Genomic DNA, 18,211 nt, shown 5'->3' on the forward strand with positions numbered 1-18,211 from the left:
TTCAACAATACTTGTACCTGCTGAATTGTTGTGGGTAATGGCTGATTTCTGCTTGAACTTGCCACAAAGTTCGTGGTTCCCTTCCACCCTCTGCTGACATGATGCGCTGCAAAGCAATTAATCTTAATGAGTCAGACAAGGGAAACAAAGTGTTGTGAAGAGTACATTACTGATGTTAAATGTTGCTATTATACTGGAAAATTTACAAGGTAAACTACAAAATATTCAAATGCTCAAAATATGTATTACTGCTAATAATTCTAACATTGTACTAGAACCTTGCTAGAAGCTACTTACCACAAACGCACACAATCTAAAGCATTCAAGAACATTTTAATTATTGCTCATGACATACCCGCCTCTCTTCCTCCATGATTTGCTGTTCATACAGCTCTTCTTGCTGATCCATTGGGTACAGGCCATGTCGAGAGCGATGCTGCTTCTGGTGAGCCATACGCAACTGTTGAATACGTTCTGCTCTTGTCAGTGCCTGATTCATCAAGGATCCCTCCCCTATGCTATTACCTCCCCCTCTCTGACTCACTTTGCCTCCAGAATCTGTGCGTCCCACAACTACGGGATACTGGCCCCTAATGTTTTGCTGGTGGTATGGTCTGAAAGGACTCTCAGATCGTCCTCCGTCACTTAAGAACACAAGAGATGATGTGTCTGAGGGAAGAGAGGAGGAAGAGGAGGCTATTCGTTGTTGTTGGTGCTGCTGTTGCATTTGCTGCTGCTGAAGTTGTTGTTGTTGCTGAAGCTGTTGTTGCTGTTGTTGCAATTGTTGTTGTTGCTGCTGCAGTTGCTGTTGGATTTGTTTTTGTTGCTGAAGCTGCCTTTTCTGTTGCTCCTGTATGCGACGATACTGCTCCTGAATTCGGCTGCAATGCAATTGACACCAAATGACCAAGTTCTGTCAAGAAACCATTCACAAATCTCTGAACAAAGTTAACCCACTGCAGTTTTCAGCCATTATCTTTAGGAACTAACTTCATCTGAGTGTAGAAGAGAACACTTTTCAAATTCATCTCGTGCAGGCGATGCTATTTTCAGAAATACTGCCCTTTTGTCACTTCCTGTTTTCTTGACAAATCCAGGTGTGATTAAAGAAAAAATGCATTAACATATATCTCTCATCCCTGTCATAAAAGACCACCGGAATATATTTCTGTGATGCTTTATAATCTATTTCCAACAATTTTCCTTTTAACAAAAATCCTGTCTCATTTTGCAGTAGTTTTCAAAGTATTTTGGACCACGGACCACTTTACTGAAGTAAAAAATATGGCATACCACCATAGCCTAAAATCACTCTTTACCATGAATTTAAAATTTAAATTGCTGCATTTGTTTCATTAAAATTCAAAACTAAATGTACTTTTGTGACAGTAGTATAGTAATCAGCTTACATAAAATTACATACTTCGCAAAGTACACATAAAAATTAAAAATAAGGAAATGCACTAAGGGTAATGGATGACGCAGTTAAATGACACAATGCTCGTGCTGCGACATAAAGACTTTGTTGGTAAGCGAGCATTTTATGCAAGCAAGCAGTTGGACATTGATAAAATTAAAACTCATGTGAAATCAATACTGGACTAATTAGCATATCTAGCGATTTAAACATCACTTTTCTGACATACGATGACTGTCAGCCACGGACAACCTGACTTATGCGTGCAGCCCACAAGTTGTGACCACATTTTGAGAACCATTGTCTTATTGGACATCACAGAATCGTTACCATTTAAAAAAAAAAAACTGACCTGGTTGAAAGCTACTATTTGTTTGCAGTTTTGCATACAGATCAGCCTACCTCTCCTCTAGGTCCTGATTTAACTTTTGCAAGTCCGCCCCCTCCGAATCTCTGATCACAGTCAGATGAGATGGTCTTTCTTCCGATCGTGAACGTGACCGTTCTTGGTTGAGGGCCATGTCTTCAGCTGATTTGCGACCCTTGCCAAGCCTGAGATTCAAACATAATCTTTTTTCTTTGTTTTTGGTTAGGCACAAATGGTTTTTGGACCAATATATCATATAAATAAAAAGCTTACTTAAACATTACTTGCTGTGGAGACTCTTGGTTTGAGTGTTTTGACATGGTTATTGACATAGTTATATAGCCTATAATTCATTTAAATCCCATTTTCTGTAAGCATTCAAATTGTTCCCTTTTCAGAATACACAGTTGGTATTCTGTAATTAGGGATACAATTATGAGGAAGACTTGCAGCTAGTCTCTTACAGAAAGCAGCCAAAAAATGCTAGAACTATGATCTCCTTGGACTTTTTCTACTAATGCATCAACCCCAGACCCCCACCCAATCCCCTTCTCTGTCACTGCATCTCTCTCACACACACATACACTTCTGAGGACAACGAAAACAAATATTTCTAAGGCACAAAAACTGATTGATATTTTAGAACCTCACTTCATTTTTCATTCTCATCAAGATTTTATAGTGTTCACAGTTATTAAATCAAATCTGCATGGGTGTCAGGGGATAAAAGCATCCCAGTGGTATGCCTTCACCATTGCTGCATGTTCCCTCAATGACATTGCAGTTAAGGGACATAGAAAGAGAAAGGATGAGAGCATTACCTTAGAAACCCTTTAAGAAGTCCTCCTCCACTCTTTTTTTCCTTTCCTTTCTTCTTGTGTTTCAGGCTGTTATAATCTTCACCAGTGTTGTCACTACTCAGCGATGATCGACCAGATGACCTGTGACCTACGCTAAATGAGCCGCTCTCCACGCTCTCCTCCTCCACTGAAAGTAAGTCAAAATAATGAAAACATAATAGATGCATAACAAGTTGTTAAACTTTTTAATTGTGCCCCGACAGATTTATGCTATTTTTTTTAAATGTTGATCAAGATGGCATGAGAGAATGCAGCAAGACCAATAAACTTAAGTATCTGGGATCATTGTGAAAGAAGAATTCAAATATGACTAAAAATATCAGGAAAATGATGAATTTTGAAAATTTAGGCCATAATAATGTGAAAAGATTGTGATTATCCCTGGAAAAATATGTGTAGAAGTTATATCTCAGCCTCATTCATAATGGACAATATTGACGTAACGCAATAATAAACTGAGGTAAGCCACAGCAATATAACAACATGTCACGCAAAAATAACAGTTCATGCACATAAGCAGAGTCTATTTATATCCAACAAAATATACATAATAAAAACTGATGAAAGATGACAAGGATTGGAAGTGAGAATAGATGCATTTGTCCCTTTTCCCCCCTCAATTCCTTGTTTCCTTCCAGGATGCTTTAAAACTGGTAAAAACCCATGTCTTCTCAAAGCGGGCACAGCAAACTGCCCAAATTTGAAGCTCCTGGGAAAATACTTTCATGTCTACAGGGCCAAATTTAGAGACGAGCCCAAAAACCTTCATCAAGGTGTTTTTAGGCAGGAAAATCTCGAACAGTTGATTGATAGTGCATGGAATGAGAACAGACCAGGGTTAGGTCTCATGCAACTGAAGCTAGAAAATGTTTGCCTAGCAACTATCACTCCACTGGGTGTTTAAAGTATTTGCAGGCAGTATCCATGATGGATAGTCATTGGAAAATGATGTAACTGCTTTGAATTTACAGCATCTTACACGTATCCATCACTACTGGCTCAATAGGGTCATAGGATCGATCCACGGCTGCTCGAAAACTCTCATTGCAGGTGCGGACACGACCCATCCTTCCCAGCCGCCAAGCAGGCATTTCTTCTGGCTCTTCAGAAATGACATCAGTAAACTGGTCAGATTCTGTTGTGAGATCTTCCAGTGATGATGACCTTTTCAAATTGGTGTGTGGTCTTTCATGCATTATGGCATCTGGAGGCCTGTACATGCCTAGGGTACGTACAGAAAAAGAGATGTCACATTTTCATGTTGATGCAAGGCTTAAATATGGCAAGACAGCATTTACTACATGTCTTCCATATAGGGAGAAAGGATTTCCTTGCTTTTATTTTTAAAGATATAATGCATGCAAAATGATTTTCCAGTCATGACATTTGTATAAAAAACCTAGGACAAGGACTAATACAGAGATCAATGCTGGAACAAAATGCTGAGATATATATATCTTATAACACAATGTTGATGATAAAGATCAATGTTGGGACAAAATGTTGACATATATTAAAACACAATAACGATGATAATGATTAAAGTTGGAACAAAATGCTAATTTATTTATATATTAAAACACCATGTTGATGATAACATTTCTTGCACACAGTATTTTACAATACAGCACAATATTAATCATGCAAACAAGAAGGCAACTCAAGAATAATTGACACCTCCCTCCCACTTCACTCAATAAAGTACCACAGTAAATACAGTAAGTACAATAAGAACTTCACAAGATTAAAACGTGCTACATGCAAGGCAATGAAATTGCTATGTAACCTACTAATTTTAGAGTCATGCAGCATGCTTGGGTTAGTAGAGGAGGATTGCACAGAGCTGGTTGGAAGAGCCTCCATAGATCCACTTCGAGTCACTGGTCCTGTATTACCATCAGTCTCATCATGAGAGGTGCTCTCCATGCCTGTGAACAATTTGCAGGTCACCATAGGAGGTGTCAAAGACTAGCATGAAGAATAGCTACCATGTTACTTGAATGAAATACATTCAGTCTACAGTGCACTGCCTTCTTTTGTGAATGAGAGGTGAAGGTACATAGCTGAAGATATTTTTAAAGTATAAAATCAAATAGCATTAAAATATTCTCACATACATGAACATATGCACAGGCATACATGCACAAAACACACACGCTCACATACACACAATACTGGCACATTAAAAAAGAGAATTAAACTAGTCTACATGCCTGGCAGTACAGAACAGATCTTTTAGTTTGAGAGTAATAATGACTTTAATGGTTGAAAATATGACTAGATATTCTGGTCAGCAGGTGAGTTATTGAGTTAGCAAAACAAACCAAAAAAATCTAGCATGTGTGCATTCATGCATGAACGTGTATATTTGTACTTAAATATGCAAGATTACCCATGCTCATAAATGCATGAATAAAATACTTGCAGACACACATGTGCAAAAACCATATAGTTGAGTTCACACTATATATTTGATGAAATCGATAAGTAACATAAATCTGAAGCTATAGTTACAGACCAGCATTCAAAAATGATTCAATTCTGCAAGTCTGTAAAAACTTGGCCTTTATCACAAGCAACGCAGGCATTTCATATCTGTGCAGTTTGGTCAACCATACTGACAGTTTTGTATTCACACTGACAGGACAGGAACAGACCCTAATACACTGAATGGTCCACTCCAATGTCATAATACATTGTAATACATTTTCAATGTCTAATGAAAGCTATTGGTCATACAGTATTATTTTCATGCTTATTTGTTATGCTGCTTGCAAAAAAGATATGATTTTTGCAATAACCTCACATATTGATCTTCATGTGAAACTATCAATGAAATTGCTGGCAGATACTTTTCCACAAGCCAAAATTTGTTGCTAAAATTACTGACAGTGTGTGAGAGAAAGAGAACAAGAAAGAGAAAAAGAGAAAGAGAGAGAAAGCGAGGTTGGCTGGGTAAATGCACTCATGGCAGAAACTTCTATGACAGGACCATTTATTTCAAGCTTGGATAGGCAAGTGATATAAGGATACAGTGATGGTATAAAACATCCAGAATACATTTCCCTCTGATCATATTTTTATGCAAATTATACAAATACACCATAGCCTGGTATACAAAGAATAATCTAAAGGGATATGGGTAAAGGAATGAAGTGCTACTGTAAACAGAATATTTAGTGATTATATTGGCTATGCTTTCAGTGAGGTATAGGATAGCCCCTCACTCTAAAATCACAACAGACTTATTAACAATACCAAATCCGTGGGTAGATGAATACACACCAGTAACCAACAAAGTATAGAATTTGATGTAGTGATATTAAGTTTGAAGGCTGAAAGGATCCAAATGAATTTTATGCCTAGTAATTCCAAGGAAACATGAATTTGTCTATTTCACATTCTACAATTTTCATGTGTTGCCTCATCTTTTAGCCGAGACATTTATTTTCTCTGATTTATTTGATGAGAATGTCAATTATTGCTTTGTCGGGATCTTACTTAAATTTCAGCTAGGTTTATACCAAGAAACTAAAGTGGTTTTAAGAAAGCTAACAAAACAAAAACTTATTAGGAGCTGTCAGAGTATAAGTAAAAACAAATTGTGTAAAAACACAGCTGCATGCCAAAAATGTCATTATAGACAGTATGTTAGACAAATTAAAATAAAAGTGCTGTATTAGTCACAAAAACAATTAAATGAAAACTGAAATGAAAGGGTGCCACAAAAATTATCTCAAATGAAATTTGTTTACGTGACAATTAGAAACCACTTCTGTCTGAATCTAAAGAACTGCAAAGAATTCGAGCCTAAACTGCTTGTCAAACAACATCAAAAAGGGCTAGAGCTGTGTGACATGAACATAAACAGAGAACTGGAGATGTGTTGTGGCGAGCAATGATGCAACACTATACCTGTCACATGAAAGGATCTAACACGCCGGCATGGGAAAGGAGCTGAAAACAACACAACCTTTGGGGTCACACAATCTTATAATGGGACTTACATACTAGATACAGTTATTGATTTTTTAAAAAAGGTATAGTGAGAACTTTTTCACTGATTTTTTCCCCCTGTCAAACAGCTCCGGTGGGTCTAACCTGAAATACCATTTCCTTTAACATTTGAGCAAACAATCTGCTAAAGCTTCAGATTTGTTAATATGTATGCTTTTATTCTCATAAACAACTAGAAATATTCATCAATTTTTCTGAGCTTATTGCATATTAATAAGAGTGCACAATGAAAAGAATAAACTACAGCACAAACGTAATTTATATTACTACAGCCCTAGATAACATCTTATTTACATGTAATTTACAGAATCTGCAAGAAGTATATGAGTGGCTGTCTCTAAGATATCTTTACTTGGAAGATTGTACTGTCAAACAAACAGACATACCCTTCTCTTTGTGGTCCTTTGATGCTTTAGCTCTTTGATACACTTCCGATGCTCGAGGATCCAAATGACCTTTCCGTTTTTCAGACATGCTTTGTCGTCCAAATCCTTCACGCTGGAATGTAAGAGTGGGGTCTGTGGGACTCCTGAAACCAATGAAAATAAGTGAAATTCTCTGCAGTGCAGCAGTGGTTATGAAAGGTGGCAACATCATCTTATCCCGCTATTCCTTTTCTACCTCCACCACTAATGATTCAATCACTGAGAACCTAAGCAAATAGCCAACAGTGGCATCTGCAATGGAATGCAATCAAGCAGAAGTGACCTAACTACTAGATCTGTATCATCTTTGTAATGCAAAATGAATACACATTATACATCAGCATTTAGCTTGCTGGATCAATGACACTTTTGCATCATGAGCAATACAGACATATGAACTTCCAATGAAATGATCCAAGCCATTTCTGAAGCCTAATTTTTAACAATATGACATCTATTATGTTTTTCTTAGGGGTTGGGGAACAGCGATGCCAATCTGATGCCAGCAGAGAGAAGTATTACCTTTAGGCTAACTAATTTATGGTGTAATTATCGCTGCCCTTCCCCCCATTCAACATTATTAAACCTAATAAGCTATTTGACTTTGTGAATGGAGTCAAGGTTGCTTCATCCCAAGCCCATGTGACTTTCATCAGCTCTACATCCCAGATTACGATTTTTTAATATTTTCATAGTTTTTGTTTTCTCCTCACCAGGCAAAAAAACAAAAAAAGCAATGATCTACTTGACACTCGACTCAAACCATCACAGAAATTAAAAATAGTGCTGCCTTTGGAGTTAAGAACAAACTACCATTATATTTCTCAAGTGAAGGTTTAAACTCACAAATCACTCTCCTCAGCAGCTGGAATATGTTCCAGACCCTCTGCATCATCTCCTTCTTCTTCTCCACTACCTCCAAGATGAGCAAAGCCTATTGTGGAGTGTGGTCTTTGCCTCAGGTGTGATTTCTACAAAAACAGAAAACATTGTGCACAACAGAACATTATTAAAGTATGCAGATTACTACAGTATCTCAAGAACTGCCTTGACTCTGGGATGATAATAAATAAAGTGCATTTCATCATCTGGCCTTACTCTACACTAAATAGTGTATCACTAAGGTGTGTTATAGGTTGTTCGAGAAAAAAGGGCATGTTTTCAATGTGGTTTGAAGTACTAAAGCAGCTACGTCACATAAGCCATCTTGGTGGTCCAGTTGTTTCATGAAACATCTCTTTAATTCATGTTTACCTTATAGTTTCCACTTTGAAGAAGTTCTGAAAACAAAAATTTCTTTCCTACACATTTTCTTTTGAATTGTGTGCAATCAAACGACTGAAGTTTTGTCATCTCTAATTCTTCTAGTTGTAAGTGATTAAGTTTCTATCAATTTTACTTTTAATTTTTAGAGGATGCAAAGAAAGATTATCAGGTGAAATTATAGTTTTTAAAAATCAGCACATTAAGTAAACAATGAAAGTGAAAAATAACACTGAGACCCCTTCAAACATGTATCTTTAACAGGTTTCACAATGTAGTGACCACTGAATGAAAATGCATAAACAAAATTTCAAAATGGTAATGGTTAAACAAATTGAACTCATTATTCGATCAGTTTAATGCATAATAAAGGCTAGAAGACACTGTGCTGGTCTCCAATGTAGGTTCCTTAAATCTGGACTTATATAAGTGCAAACACTTTTTACTCATTCAAAAATCACAGGGGCAAATGAGCTGTTCCCAAAAAAGAAAAAAAAATTCTGATTTCTTAACATTCTTGAAAACAAATCTCACGATTAGTGTATTTTATTATGCACAAGATATAATCACTACTCATCAACTTACAATAGGCTGAGCATATGTATCCTCCTCAACAATGACTTCATCCTCTGGACTAGAGTTCAATGAGGGAGCAGTAGGCATATTGCTGTACCCTGCATTGTAACTTTTACTTGAACCAGGCGATGGCTTAGCTTCAGAGAAAGCAGACGTGTCATTCAGACTGTCATTGGTGGCCCTCACATAGGACTCATTGCGCAAAGAGATGATCTTCTTATCATTGCTGAACCTTTCTATTAAAGGTTTTACCCGTTTAGTCCTTTCTAATCCTTCTAGTTCCGGATCAGATGTTTTTGAAGAACTACTCTGTCTTGAATGTGACGGTATGTCAAAATCCTCTGACTGCTGACTGAGGTCACTGCAAGTTCGAAAATGACGCATGGCTTTTTCCCCCTGGCTTGGTTCTGCTGACGTGTCACTAGAGACAAAATGGAAGGGACCGCCTATTCTTCGAGCAACTGTCAGTTGAATGTGGCCCCCAGACTGGCCTTCGGCTGTCATTGCTTTACGCAATGCTTCCATAGCTGCCACATTGGGAAGTCTCTGAAGATTAATTCCATTAACTTCAAGAAGTTGATCATTCAGCATCAGTCGGCCATCCTAAGCAAATGATTGAAAGATATTTAAGCCAAACTTTGTGAAATCATTCAGCAATCAACTCTTATTAGTTTAAGGCTTCTAGGTACCACAAATAAGCTAGCTTATTCTTTGACATCTCAAGGCACTCTAATCAAATTGTGATTATGATAATCAAGGCAACTTTACACCATTAAATTTCTCATAAGAAGTTATACTGTTAAGAAACCTTAAAGAAAGCATCCACTTAATTTCTATAGTAGCAGGTTTTTTATTCAACTTTATAAACGCAGACATGTAAGGTTGGTCAAGCAAAGGTTTTTGCTGCTAATGAAAATAAACTAATGAAATGTTCATAATAATAAAGATTCATTTTTCTTATTGATGGTATATCTGTATATAAGAATCACATACTTTCTTTTCTGGAATTTTACCTTAGAAGCAGCTCCTCCATGCATAACTGCCTTGACAAAAATTCCAAGATCCTTAGGGCCATTTTCTGTAGAAATGGTCTTGCCTTTCACACTAACACCAAGGCCTGCAGATCCAGAGTCGTTCACAGGGATCTGCAGGCTCACTATTTCAACTGGGACTTTCTCAACAGTTGAAGTTCCATCCTCACCAGCTCGCTCTGCAGGCTGTAAAGGCATACTGTCTTCATCTCTCTTAGCTTTCTTATCATTCTCCCCCTCGTTTTCCTTGCTCTGTTTGCTGTCACTTTTGCTATCAGTGGTGTCCTCACTCTGAAAGCGAAGAGTATGGAGTCCAGAAAGCATGCAGACACACAACTACCACACAAGCAAATTAGGCACAACATTTATAACATGTTTTCTTTTAATAGTTACCCATGCCGGTTTAGTTAATTAAGGCTCTCATATGTTAGCACAGATATTTCACTGCATTACAGGCTTTATCTTTTAAAATTATATCAAAGTTATAAAAAAAATGTCCACATGAGCACAGGTAGTCTATGTCCACCATTCCCTTAATCAAGTCTCTACATAGCTATGCATAAACAACACAATAAGAAGTTTCCGTAAAACAGAACTATTGGATTAGAGCTGGCAGACACAGACTCATAAACCAGTCTCAATATTTGCCACTAGCAAGCAAAACAGCAGCTGCAGGATTGAAAATAAAAATCAAGTGCACACAAACTAAAAGCAGAAAAAATAAGTATCCCTCAAACAAAGAAGGAATAAAAAGTCCAGCCTGACATAATAAAGAAATATTCTTCTTTACATGCACTGCCAATATTAATTCTGTCCAAGTGTCCAGGTGGTTCATTATATAAGTGACTTTTACTGAATGTTTGTCTTTGCATGCTTTTCCAATTTAAAAAGTTGTTCCATTAGTTGTTAATTTTTTTTACACCAGTCTCTATTCATCACTCACCCAGCTGATGTTTTCAAGACACATGAGAAATGTTACTTATACCCATAAAAATATGGCAAACAATGTCTACTTTTATTTAAGCTAAACAATCATGTTAAAATCAATCACTTGGTTATAAATCTCTCATTCCTCTGATATTTTTTCCCCATGTTTTCCAAAGTCCTTTATACTGAGGTATTAAAGTCAGGAAAAAAGTATTTTAAAAAATCAGTCTGCACACTTCAGCATGCTGAAACCACTCGTTCTAAGGAAGACAGAAACACTTCAGAAGAAACCAGGCAGGTACTAGGGGCACAACATGTTACATGATGGCAGCTGAATTCTTTGAATGAAGCATTCAGCAGTTTTGAGGACTGCTGTGCATTAACCATTTAGCCATTGCAATCAACACATTGTGCACCTAGTAAACACACCTGTAAACACAGCATCTGGACTCCAAGCTCAATGCTTTCTAGTTAACTATATTTTCTATTTACAGCTTTCTAGTGATGGGGCCAAAACCAAACAAAAACAAAACTAAACTGTCATTGCAAAAATTGTGCTGCACCAAGTGGGTTAAAATAAGCACAGGTATTATGGCAAATTAATATCAGCAAAACTATGCTAAATATTTTTAAAACTTAAGCACATAAATTCTTTCTTAGAACAGAAAATTTATTAATACAAAAGAATATTTTAGACTAACAGAAACAAAACCAAAATAACAATTAAAAAATTTCAATATTTAACAAGTCTACAGCATGTTTGCCTCTTCCTAGCAATGTCATGCAGTTTGATTAACAACTTGATTTTATTACTATACCCTTCAAATAATAATTAAAAAACTGGGAAGTGAGAATTCTCCACAAGAATGTAACATCTAATATTTTTTTTAACCTTATTCATCATCTTCTGAATAATAAGTGAACCATTAATAATCTTGGCCTAAACCCAATATTTTATGAAAATGAGATTTTTAAATATATAAATCGATTTTGAAAAGACATGCTAGCTGAAACTGATAAAAATTAATCTGTGTTACCTTTGAATTTAAAAAAAACAAAAAACAAATGAATAACAAATGAACAAAACAGTACTTAAATGCAAATTGTTTCTTTTACCATCATTTGAAGTATAATGATGACTGAAGAGAAATGTTTTTATCTTTACTGCCATAAAACACTTTCACTTCACACAACAACCAACTCAAAGCACTTCAAGCACATTGGTTCATTTTTATCTCCTGAGTTGTAACTGTTATCTTACCCCAACAAAACTCGCAGCTGCTCCCATTGCTTAAAAATGTTTTAAGTTCATCAGCAACTTTTAGGTGACAAACGTAGGAGACATAAGACAAAAGCCTGTAATAAGCTCTTAAGTGTCATTGAACAATGTGCCAAACTGAAATACTGGCCTTAACTTTCAGATGATTGTGGATGAATGCGGCATTGAAAGAATACAAACAATAATCCTCTAGCATATCTGGAATGTACATCATATACTCACAAGCTCACGTGGTACTTGAAATCTCTCATCCACTTCCTCCTGACGAGACACCAGCAAACTAACCAAACTTCCCTGAGGTGTGTTTCGAAGCATTCCCACCACCTCTGCCTGTGTCTTTCCTTGCATGGACAAACTGTTTACCTGCAGAATATGTCAATCCATGCTTAATTATTCAGAAAAACAGAATTTGAAAACTGTTATTTCTAAATCTTTCACTCAAGGCGGCTTTCAAATTACTTTGTGGAGGAAAGAGAAGTCTTCTGAAAATGGATGTAACAAACTAGCAAAACACTTTTTCCATGTTTTCCTCTCTGGGAACAGGACCTAAGCATCAGTTCTTGCACATCTCTGGCTAAAAGACTGTTGGTGCCTATATCACTTACCTCAAGAAGCCGATCACCAGGCTTTAGTCGACCATCTTGAATAGCTGCTCCTTTCGGAAGAATGTTCTTTATGTAAATAGGGACATCTCCACCTGTGGTATTGTCACGTGACGTTACACTGAAGCCAAGCCCTAACGGACCCTTTTTCAAGTCAATTTTAATCTTTTTCCCAATCTTACGTGTGTTGGTCAAAGTGTTCAGTGGTCGTTCTTTACTTTGTGATGTTAGCGAGGTGGTTGGGTGACGAACTGGAACAGCAGGTGGAGTCTTTTTGGTTGGTGATGATGCACTGAGGGGAGGGCCAGGTTTGACAGGAGGCACAGATTTTTTGCTGATGGGTGAAGTGTTGGCCGTGGAAAGATGCCCGTTGGTACCTGCTCCACTCTTTGGTGTGCTACTGATGTAAAATGCCTTCAGGGTGGACTCTCCATTGCTTGTGGAGGTTGAAGAAGAGAGATCTTTTTCAGATGGTGTGCTAGTCTTGTCTGGGCTGGTAGGTGGGGTGGTGGAACCATCTGGAGTTTTCTGTGGTAATGTCAAAGGGGAAGGTTTGGCAGGTGCATGCCGAGGTTTTGGCATGATTGTTGGTGGCTGACGTGCTGCAGGTTTAGGAGCCTTCCGCTTAACTACTTTTAGACAGATTTCATCTGTTTTCATTGCACTTCGAAAAATTTCTTGGGCCCTGCAAAAACAGAAAATAAACCAATTATGTTGTCAGGAATACAATACACATCCTTCCAGGAAGAACAAACAAAACAACATCATATGCTCTGATGAATGATCTTACAACAATGAAGATGATCCACTCAGACATGATATTGGCCACCAAAGAAAATAAATCTGCATAAAAATGTACAATTCATGTTTTTCCCATCAAGCCACTTATTGAAAGTTGTATTTCAAGGTGCCTTCATTGTTTAAAAATCAAAATCATGGAGAGAACTGTGAAGGTGTTCATGAACATGCATGTATATATCGGACATCTTCCTGAAATTACTCATCAAGTCAATTGCAAAATGATATGCTACGTGCACAAGGAATGGCAACTAACTTAGTAAACGTCACATTAGCCAAGTCAGCGCCATTTATCTCCACGATTCTGTCCTCTGCACTCAGACGTCCATCCTGGTGAATACGGCCCCCTGCCTCAACACTCTGAATCTTAAGTCCCATGTCCCTGCAGTCAAACGCAACAAAAAGGATGGCAAAGTGAAAACTTTTTTATCATCCTATCGACTTATTTTCTCTATAAATAATTTATGAAACAGGTAAATAAAATTACATCTACACCAACAATGAGGGAGACTACACAGATTTAAGAAAAGGCACTGCAAAACTAGTATGCAATGTACAGACTGTGACAAGTTGTTTGTCCTCACTGATGCATTTGACATCCTGAGACTAACCCCTAGTCTCTAAATCTTCCCAACTACACACATATATACAGCATAAAGGATAGAGAGAAGAGTAGAGTAGACAGAATGTGAGAGATATAAGAGAACAGAAAAGAAAAGACAAAGATCATTATGAAGAAAGATGGTCAGTGTTTGTGTGCACATATACACACAGAGACAGGCACACATGTGCACACACACACAAACTAGTAGACAGAAGGTGAGAAATATAAATAAGAACAGAAAGAAAGAGACAAAGATTAGTGAAAGAGCAGAGCGATGAAGGGGAGAAACAGAGATGAAAAGTAAAGACAGAGGTGGAGAGAGAGAGAGTGGGGGAAGAAAAGGAAGATTAAAAAGGCTGAACAAATCAAATGCCTAAATTGATTCACTTCTCCATCAGGAATTTTTAGAATAAGAGAATTATGCATTAACTGTAAATTCTCAATTTTTTAATTTAGGTCTCTGCTAAAGACGCAGGTGAAACAAAGAACACTTCTGTCTTTAAATTATCACATCAAGCACTCACTTTCCATTGCTGTCAGATGCAGGCACAACATGGATTCCAAGTGGACCACCATCATTCTTCAAGGTAATGACCAAACAGTCAGAACTGAAACATAAACCCAACATGAATTTCTCTTCCATGTTAAGTCTTAAAGAAGTCCTCTGTGAAATGCTTTCCTTGCATCTTCTTCTGCAGTGCATTACTTCAGCCAAAAAAGAAAAGCTACTGTTTTCTCATTTTTTACGCAAGCTGAATTGCTTTACTACCAATGTTATGTCCTATAGGATGTCTTACTCAATGTGCACCTAATTTTATATAAAATATTTACAGCACACTAAATTAATCAGATGTAAACAAACAAACAAAAAAAAAACCTACCCAAATACATCAGTTTTTGTTTTAGTTAATGGGGTATGTGCATAAAATAAACGTAGTCCACCACATACCTTTTGCTCTCCTGTTTGCCCCCATTTTCTGGAATACTAGCACCAACAGGACCCTTCCTTTCTTGGATCTGAAAAGCATAAAAAAAGTGATGGGATTAAAAAATGAACAGAGAAGCACAGTGATAATAGTGATGACAAAGAACTACCGTGGAAATGTTCCTGATGTGTTTCTATGATTTTCTTTGTCAAATGTGACAACTAGCCAGGACTAGTCACACACCTGTTTGAATTTTTCTTCTTGCTTCTCTTGCGCCTCCACCCATGCAAACATTTCTGGGCGATTACTGAGCGACGTGCGAAAGGTATCACGTGAAAATCTTTTCAGAAACGATCTTTTCTTTTTCTCCAAAGTGCTCAAGCCCTCCTCCTCTTCTGATGACTCGGAGCGAGGTTCATCGCTTTCCTACACGATAACATATAATTTTGGCCTTATTAGTCACAGCAGAAAAAAATTGTCATTCATCCCAAAAATATCTTTATTGCTAAAATAGCTCACAATGATAATTGTTAAAATATCTCACAGTAATAAACTTTTTGACTGATAAAACAATAACACTTATTTTCTGCTGGCTCAAAATCAGGTGTGCAGTGAACATTTTAAAGGATCATCGTACTACAGGTGAATAATTTTAGTAACACTCATAAGAAATTGATTGACGTCTGCTTAAAATCAATTGTGATATATTTTGTTGCATTCTGCAAAATTTTCATTTTCATGCAGATAATCATGTCAGTATCCAAACACTTATCTTGTAACAACAGAAAATTGTTCCCTAGTATAATTATCACTATGATAATGCTGTGTCCTGCTTTAGCCTGGCAACAAATAAACTGCTCACCCTGACAGATTCCCGTCTGTGAATTGAGATAATTCCATTGTTGATGGGGATGAGTGGCTTCTGGATTGCATCTTCGCCCAATGTGCTGAGTGTTGGCTCACTCCCTCGCCTTACCCTCAGTGTGGGTGCTGGCAAAATCAGACAAAACAGAACAAATTAATATCGGATGGACACTTTCCCATATCTGCCACCTACCCACAAGTGAGTTCTTTAAATGTGCACTGAAAACACACTTCTTTGGTAAACATTAATCCTAACAACAGTCCACACAATGCTAGTCCTGTTTCACACCCTTTTCCCCCTTTTCTGCCTATTGCTACTTCCCTACTCATCTTCCTTTGCAAAATCAGGTTAGTCTCAGTCCTTGTTGCTTGATTCCACTTTGCATTTTCTGTAAGTCTTTTATTCATCATTGTGATAATTATTGTGTTATTTATCTTTTCATCATTTATATGTTGGTTGTTTGTTTTTCTGCCCCTTATATTTTGTCCGTGTCTTGTTCTTAAGTGCTAAGAGCATGCTCCTTAATAGTAGGAGTATGCACTACACAATTCATGTGTCTATCCATGATGGAGCACCCAGTGGGAGAATCAAAAGTGCACTATCTGCTTACCATGCTATAACCTTGGAATGTTTGAGTTGAACCCTCAACCCACTACCAAGATTAAATTACACTGGCACCCAAGTGAAACTGGATTTTATATAGCTCCTACCCAGGTTACTATCATAAAAGTGCTATTTCCGGCACAGAACACTCTGGGTATGCAACTCTCACCTATTGACAGGTCCCTGTTGGTCACAATGACATCTGTGGCTCCCTTTTCTTTTCGAGGGGACAGCATAGGGAAGGTTGGGGATGTGGTGACACCTGCAGGGTTAGGGGAGGGGGGTCCAGGTCCTTCCTGCCCTTCAGAACCCCCTGCCCCACTCTCGCTGCTCTCCTGCATGGCCCCATTGGCACTGCCACTTCCTCCCTCCTCCAGCTGGAAGATGTCTGGGCTGGTGGTGCCGGTGGAACTAGCGCTGGCCCCGTCTCCGCCATTGTGGAGTAAAGCTATTCTACCTTCTTCATCAAAGTCTGCTATCAGCTACAAAAGAGAGAAAGATGTTCATTACTGATGTTTAGTCAAATTATCCTCCCTTATAGCTCTTGAAATCTTTCCATCCACACACTACCTGGAAGCCTTTCTTTTTTTTTTTTTTTAGAAATATTTGTTGTCCTCTTTATGTTTCTTTAACACCCAATTCAACATTAGTGTTTAAAAATGAACAACAATGCTCGCAAAAATACATTTGGTTATCTACTTTAATAAAAAAGAAACTAATGTGAAACAGAGGTTTAAGTCTGAGAATTTTGTTTTGTGCACGTAATAAAAAGTTCTGTATGGTAAAATCTTGCATTTTCAATAAAATACTGAGAGTACTTTGATATGCACAATTGTCAATAGTCAACTGTAACTATGTATACTGAATACCACAGTCTATTTCTTATAAATAATTTCAAGCAACCATGTACATCAGACAGTTGGTGATGGCAGGCAAGTCCTGGAGTAAATTTATTATTTTTAACATACAATCAGCATAGGTCTCTGTTACTTTTATCTAGCTACCTTATTACTTTTGCTAGTCATGAACACTATAACTGACCTGTTCTCTATCATCAACAACATCCTGAAGCTGGTCATCTGGGTCCAAGATTCCACCACCACTGATTGTTTTTAGGTTGTGCACGTCCACCCAATGATTTCCTGCCTGGAAGAGAGGGTTAGGGTTTTGGCTTGTGACAAATAAAAAGCACTCAGTGTTTCATGAAAGCAATATTTCTCCCATGGTTATTATTAGCTATAAACTAACAATTGCAATGATGACATGTGAAAAATACACTCTGAACAATCTAGTTATTGTTTTCCAGCATCCCCACAAGACATAACATCTTAGGAGGATTATGACATATGTTTACAGAAGGCTGTTTACTAATGTAAAGTCTCCATCTAAAATCAGAAGTGGCCATTGAAGCAAATAATAATAAAAAAGTTTATGTAGTGGGAGAGAGAATGAAAACAGGTTGCGCCACAGCCATGCCATGTCCTATTTCCTCACATTAGGTTTTAATTCTGTGGGAGAAAGTGGAGGAGCTGCTCATCAGGTGGCTGATGAACCTGGCTGCAGATCCTCTCTGAACAGGAGGGAAGCTTTTGACAAGAGGCGTCCCCACCCCCAACTTTTTATCAAAAGTACAAGGCTGCCACTGAAATAG

The 18,211-nt window shown here is 37.5% G+C and overlaps 1 protein-coding gene across 6 annotated transcripts in view; it reads right to left on the reverse strand.

Moving 5' to 3' along the window:
• Positions 1 to 18,211, reverse strand: part of LOC112563683 (partitioning defective 3 homolog) — a 41,552-nt gene that overhangs the window by 7,211 nt on the left and 16,130 nt on the right. The window contains exons 2-21 of one of the 6 annotated variants that reach the window (XM_025237921.1): positions 17,602 to 17,706; positions 16,730 to 17,042; positions 15,955 to 16,082; positions 15,336 to 15,518; positions 15,116 to 15,183; positions 14,691 to 14,774; positions 13,819 to 13,944; positions 12,768 to 13,449; positions 12,385 to 12,525; positions 9,939 to 10,142; positions 8,935 to 9,528; positions 7,933 to 8,057; positions 7,048 to 7,190; positions 6,560 to 6,601; positions 4,435 to 4,572; positions 3,624 to 3,866; positions 2,606 to 2,771; positions 1,820 to 1,969; positions 356 to 881; positions 18 to 106 (exon numbers count right to left, since the gene is read on the reverse strand). In XM_025237921.1, coding sequence (XP_025093706.1) covers positions 18 to 106; positions 356 to 881; positions 1,820 to 1,969; positions 2,606 to 2,771; positions 3,624 to 3,866; positions 4,435 to 4,572; positions 6,560 to 6,601; positions 7,048 to 7,190; positions 7,933 to 8,057; positions 8,935 to 9,528; positions 9,939 to 10,142; positions 12,385 to 12,525; positions 12,768 to 13,449; positions 13,819 to 13,944; positions 14,691 to 14,774; positions 15,116 to 15,183; positions 15,336 to 15,518; positions 15,955 to 16,082; positions 16,730 to 17,042; positions 17,602 to 17,706 — 4,250 coding nt within the window. Of the gene's footprint in view, positions 1 to 17; positions 107 to 355; positions 882 to 1,819; positions 1,970 to 2,605; positions 2,772 to 3,623; positions 3,867 to 4,434; positions 4,573 to 6,559; positions 6,602 to 7,047; positions 7,191 to 7,932; positions 8,058 to 8,934; positions 9,529 to 9,938; positions 10,248 to 12,384; positions 12,526 to 12,767; positions 13,450 to 13,818; positions 13,945 to 14,690; positions 14,775 to 15,115; positions 15,184 to 15,335; positions 15,519 to 15,954; positions 16,083 to 16,729; positions 17,043 to 17,601; positions 17,707 to 18,211 lie in introns of all 6 variants that reach the window. The other 5 variants (XM_025237919.1, XM_025237924.1, XM_025237920.1 and 2 more) reach the window with 5 other exon arrangements.

Source organism: Pomacea canaliculata, linkage group LG5, assembly GCF_003073045.1.
Source record: "Pomacea canaliculata isolate SZHN2017 linkage group LG5, ASM307304v1, whole genome shotgun sequence".
NCBI lineage: Eukaryota > Metazoa > Mollusca > Gastropoda > Architaenioglossa > Ampullariidae > Pomacea > Pomacea canaliculata.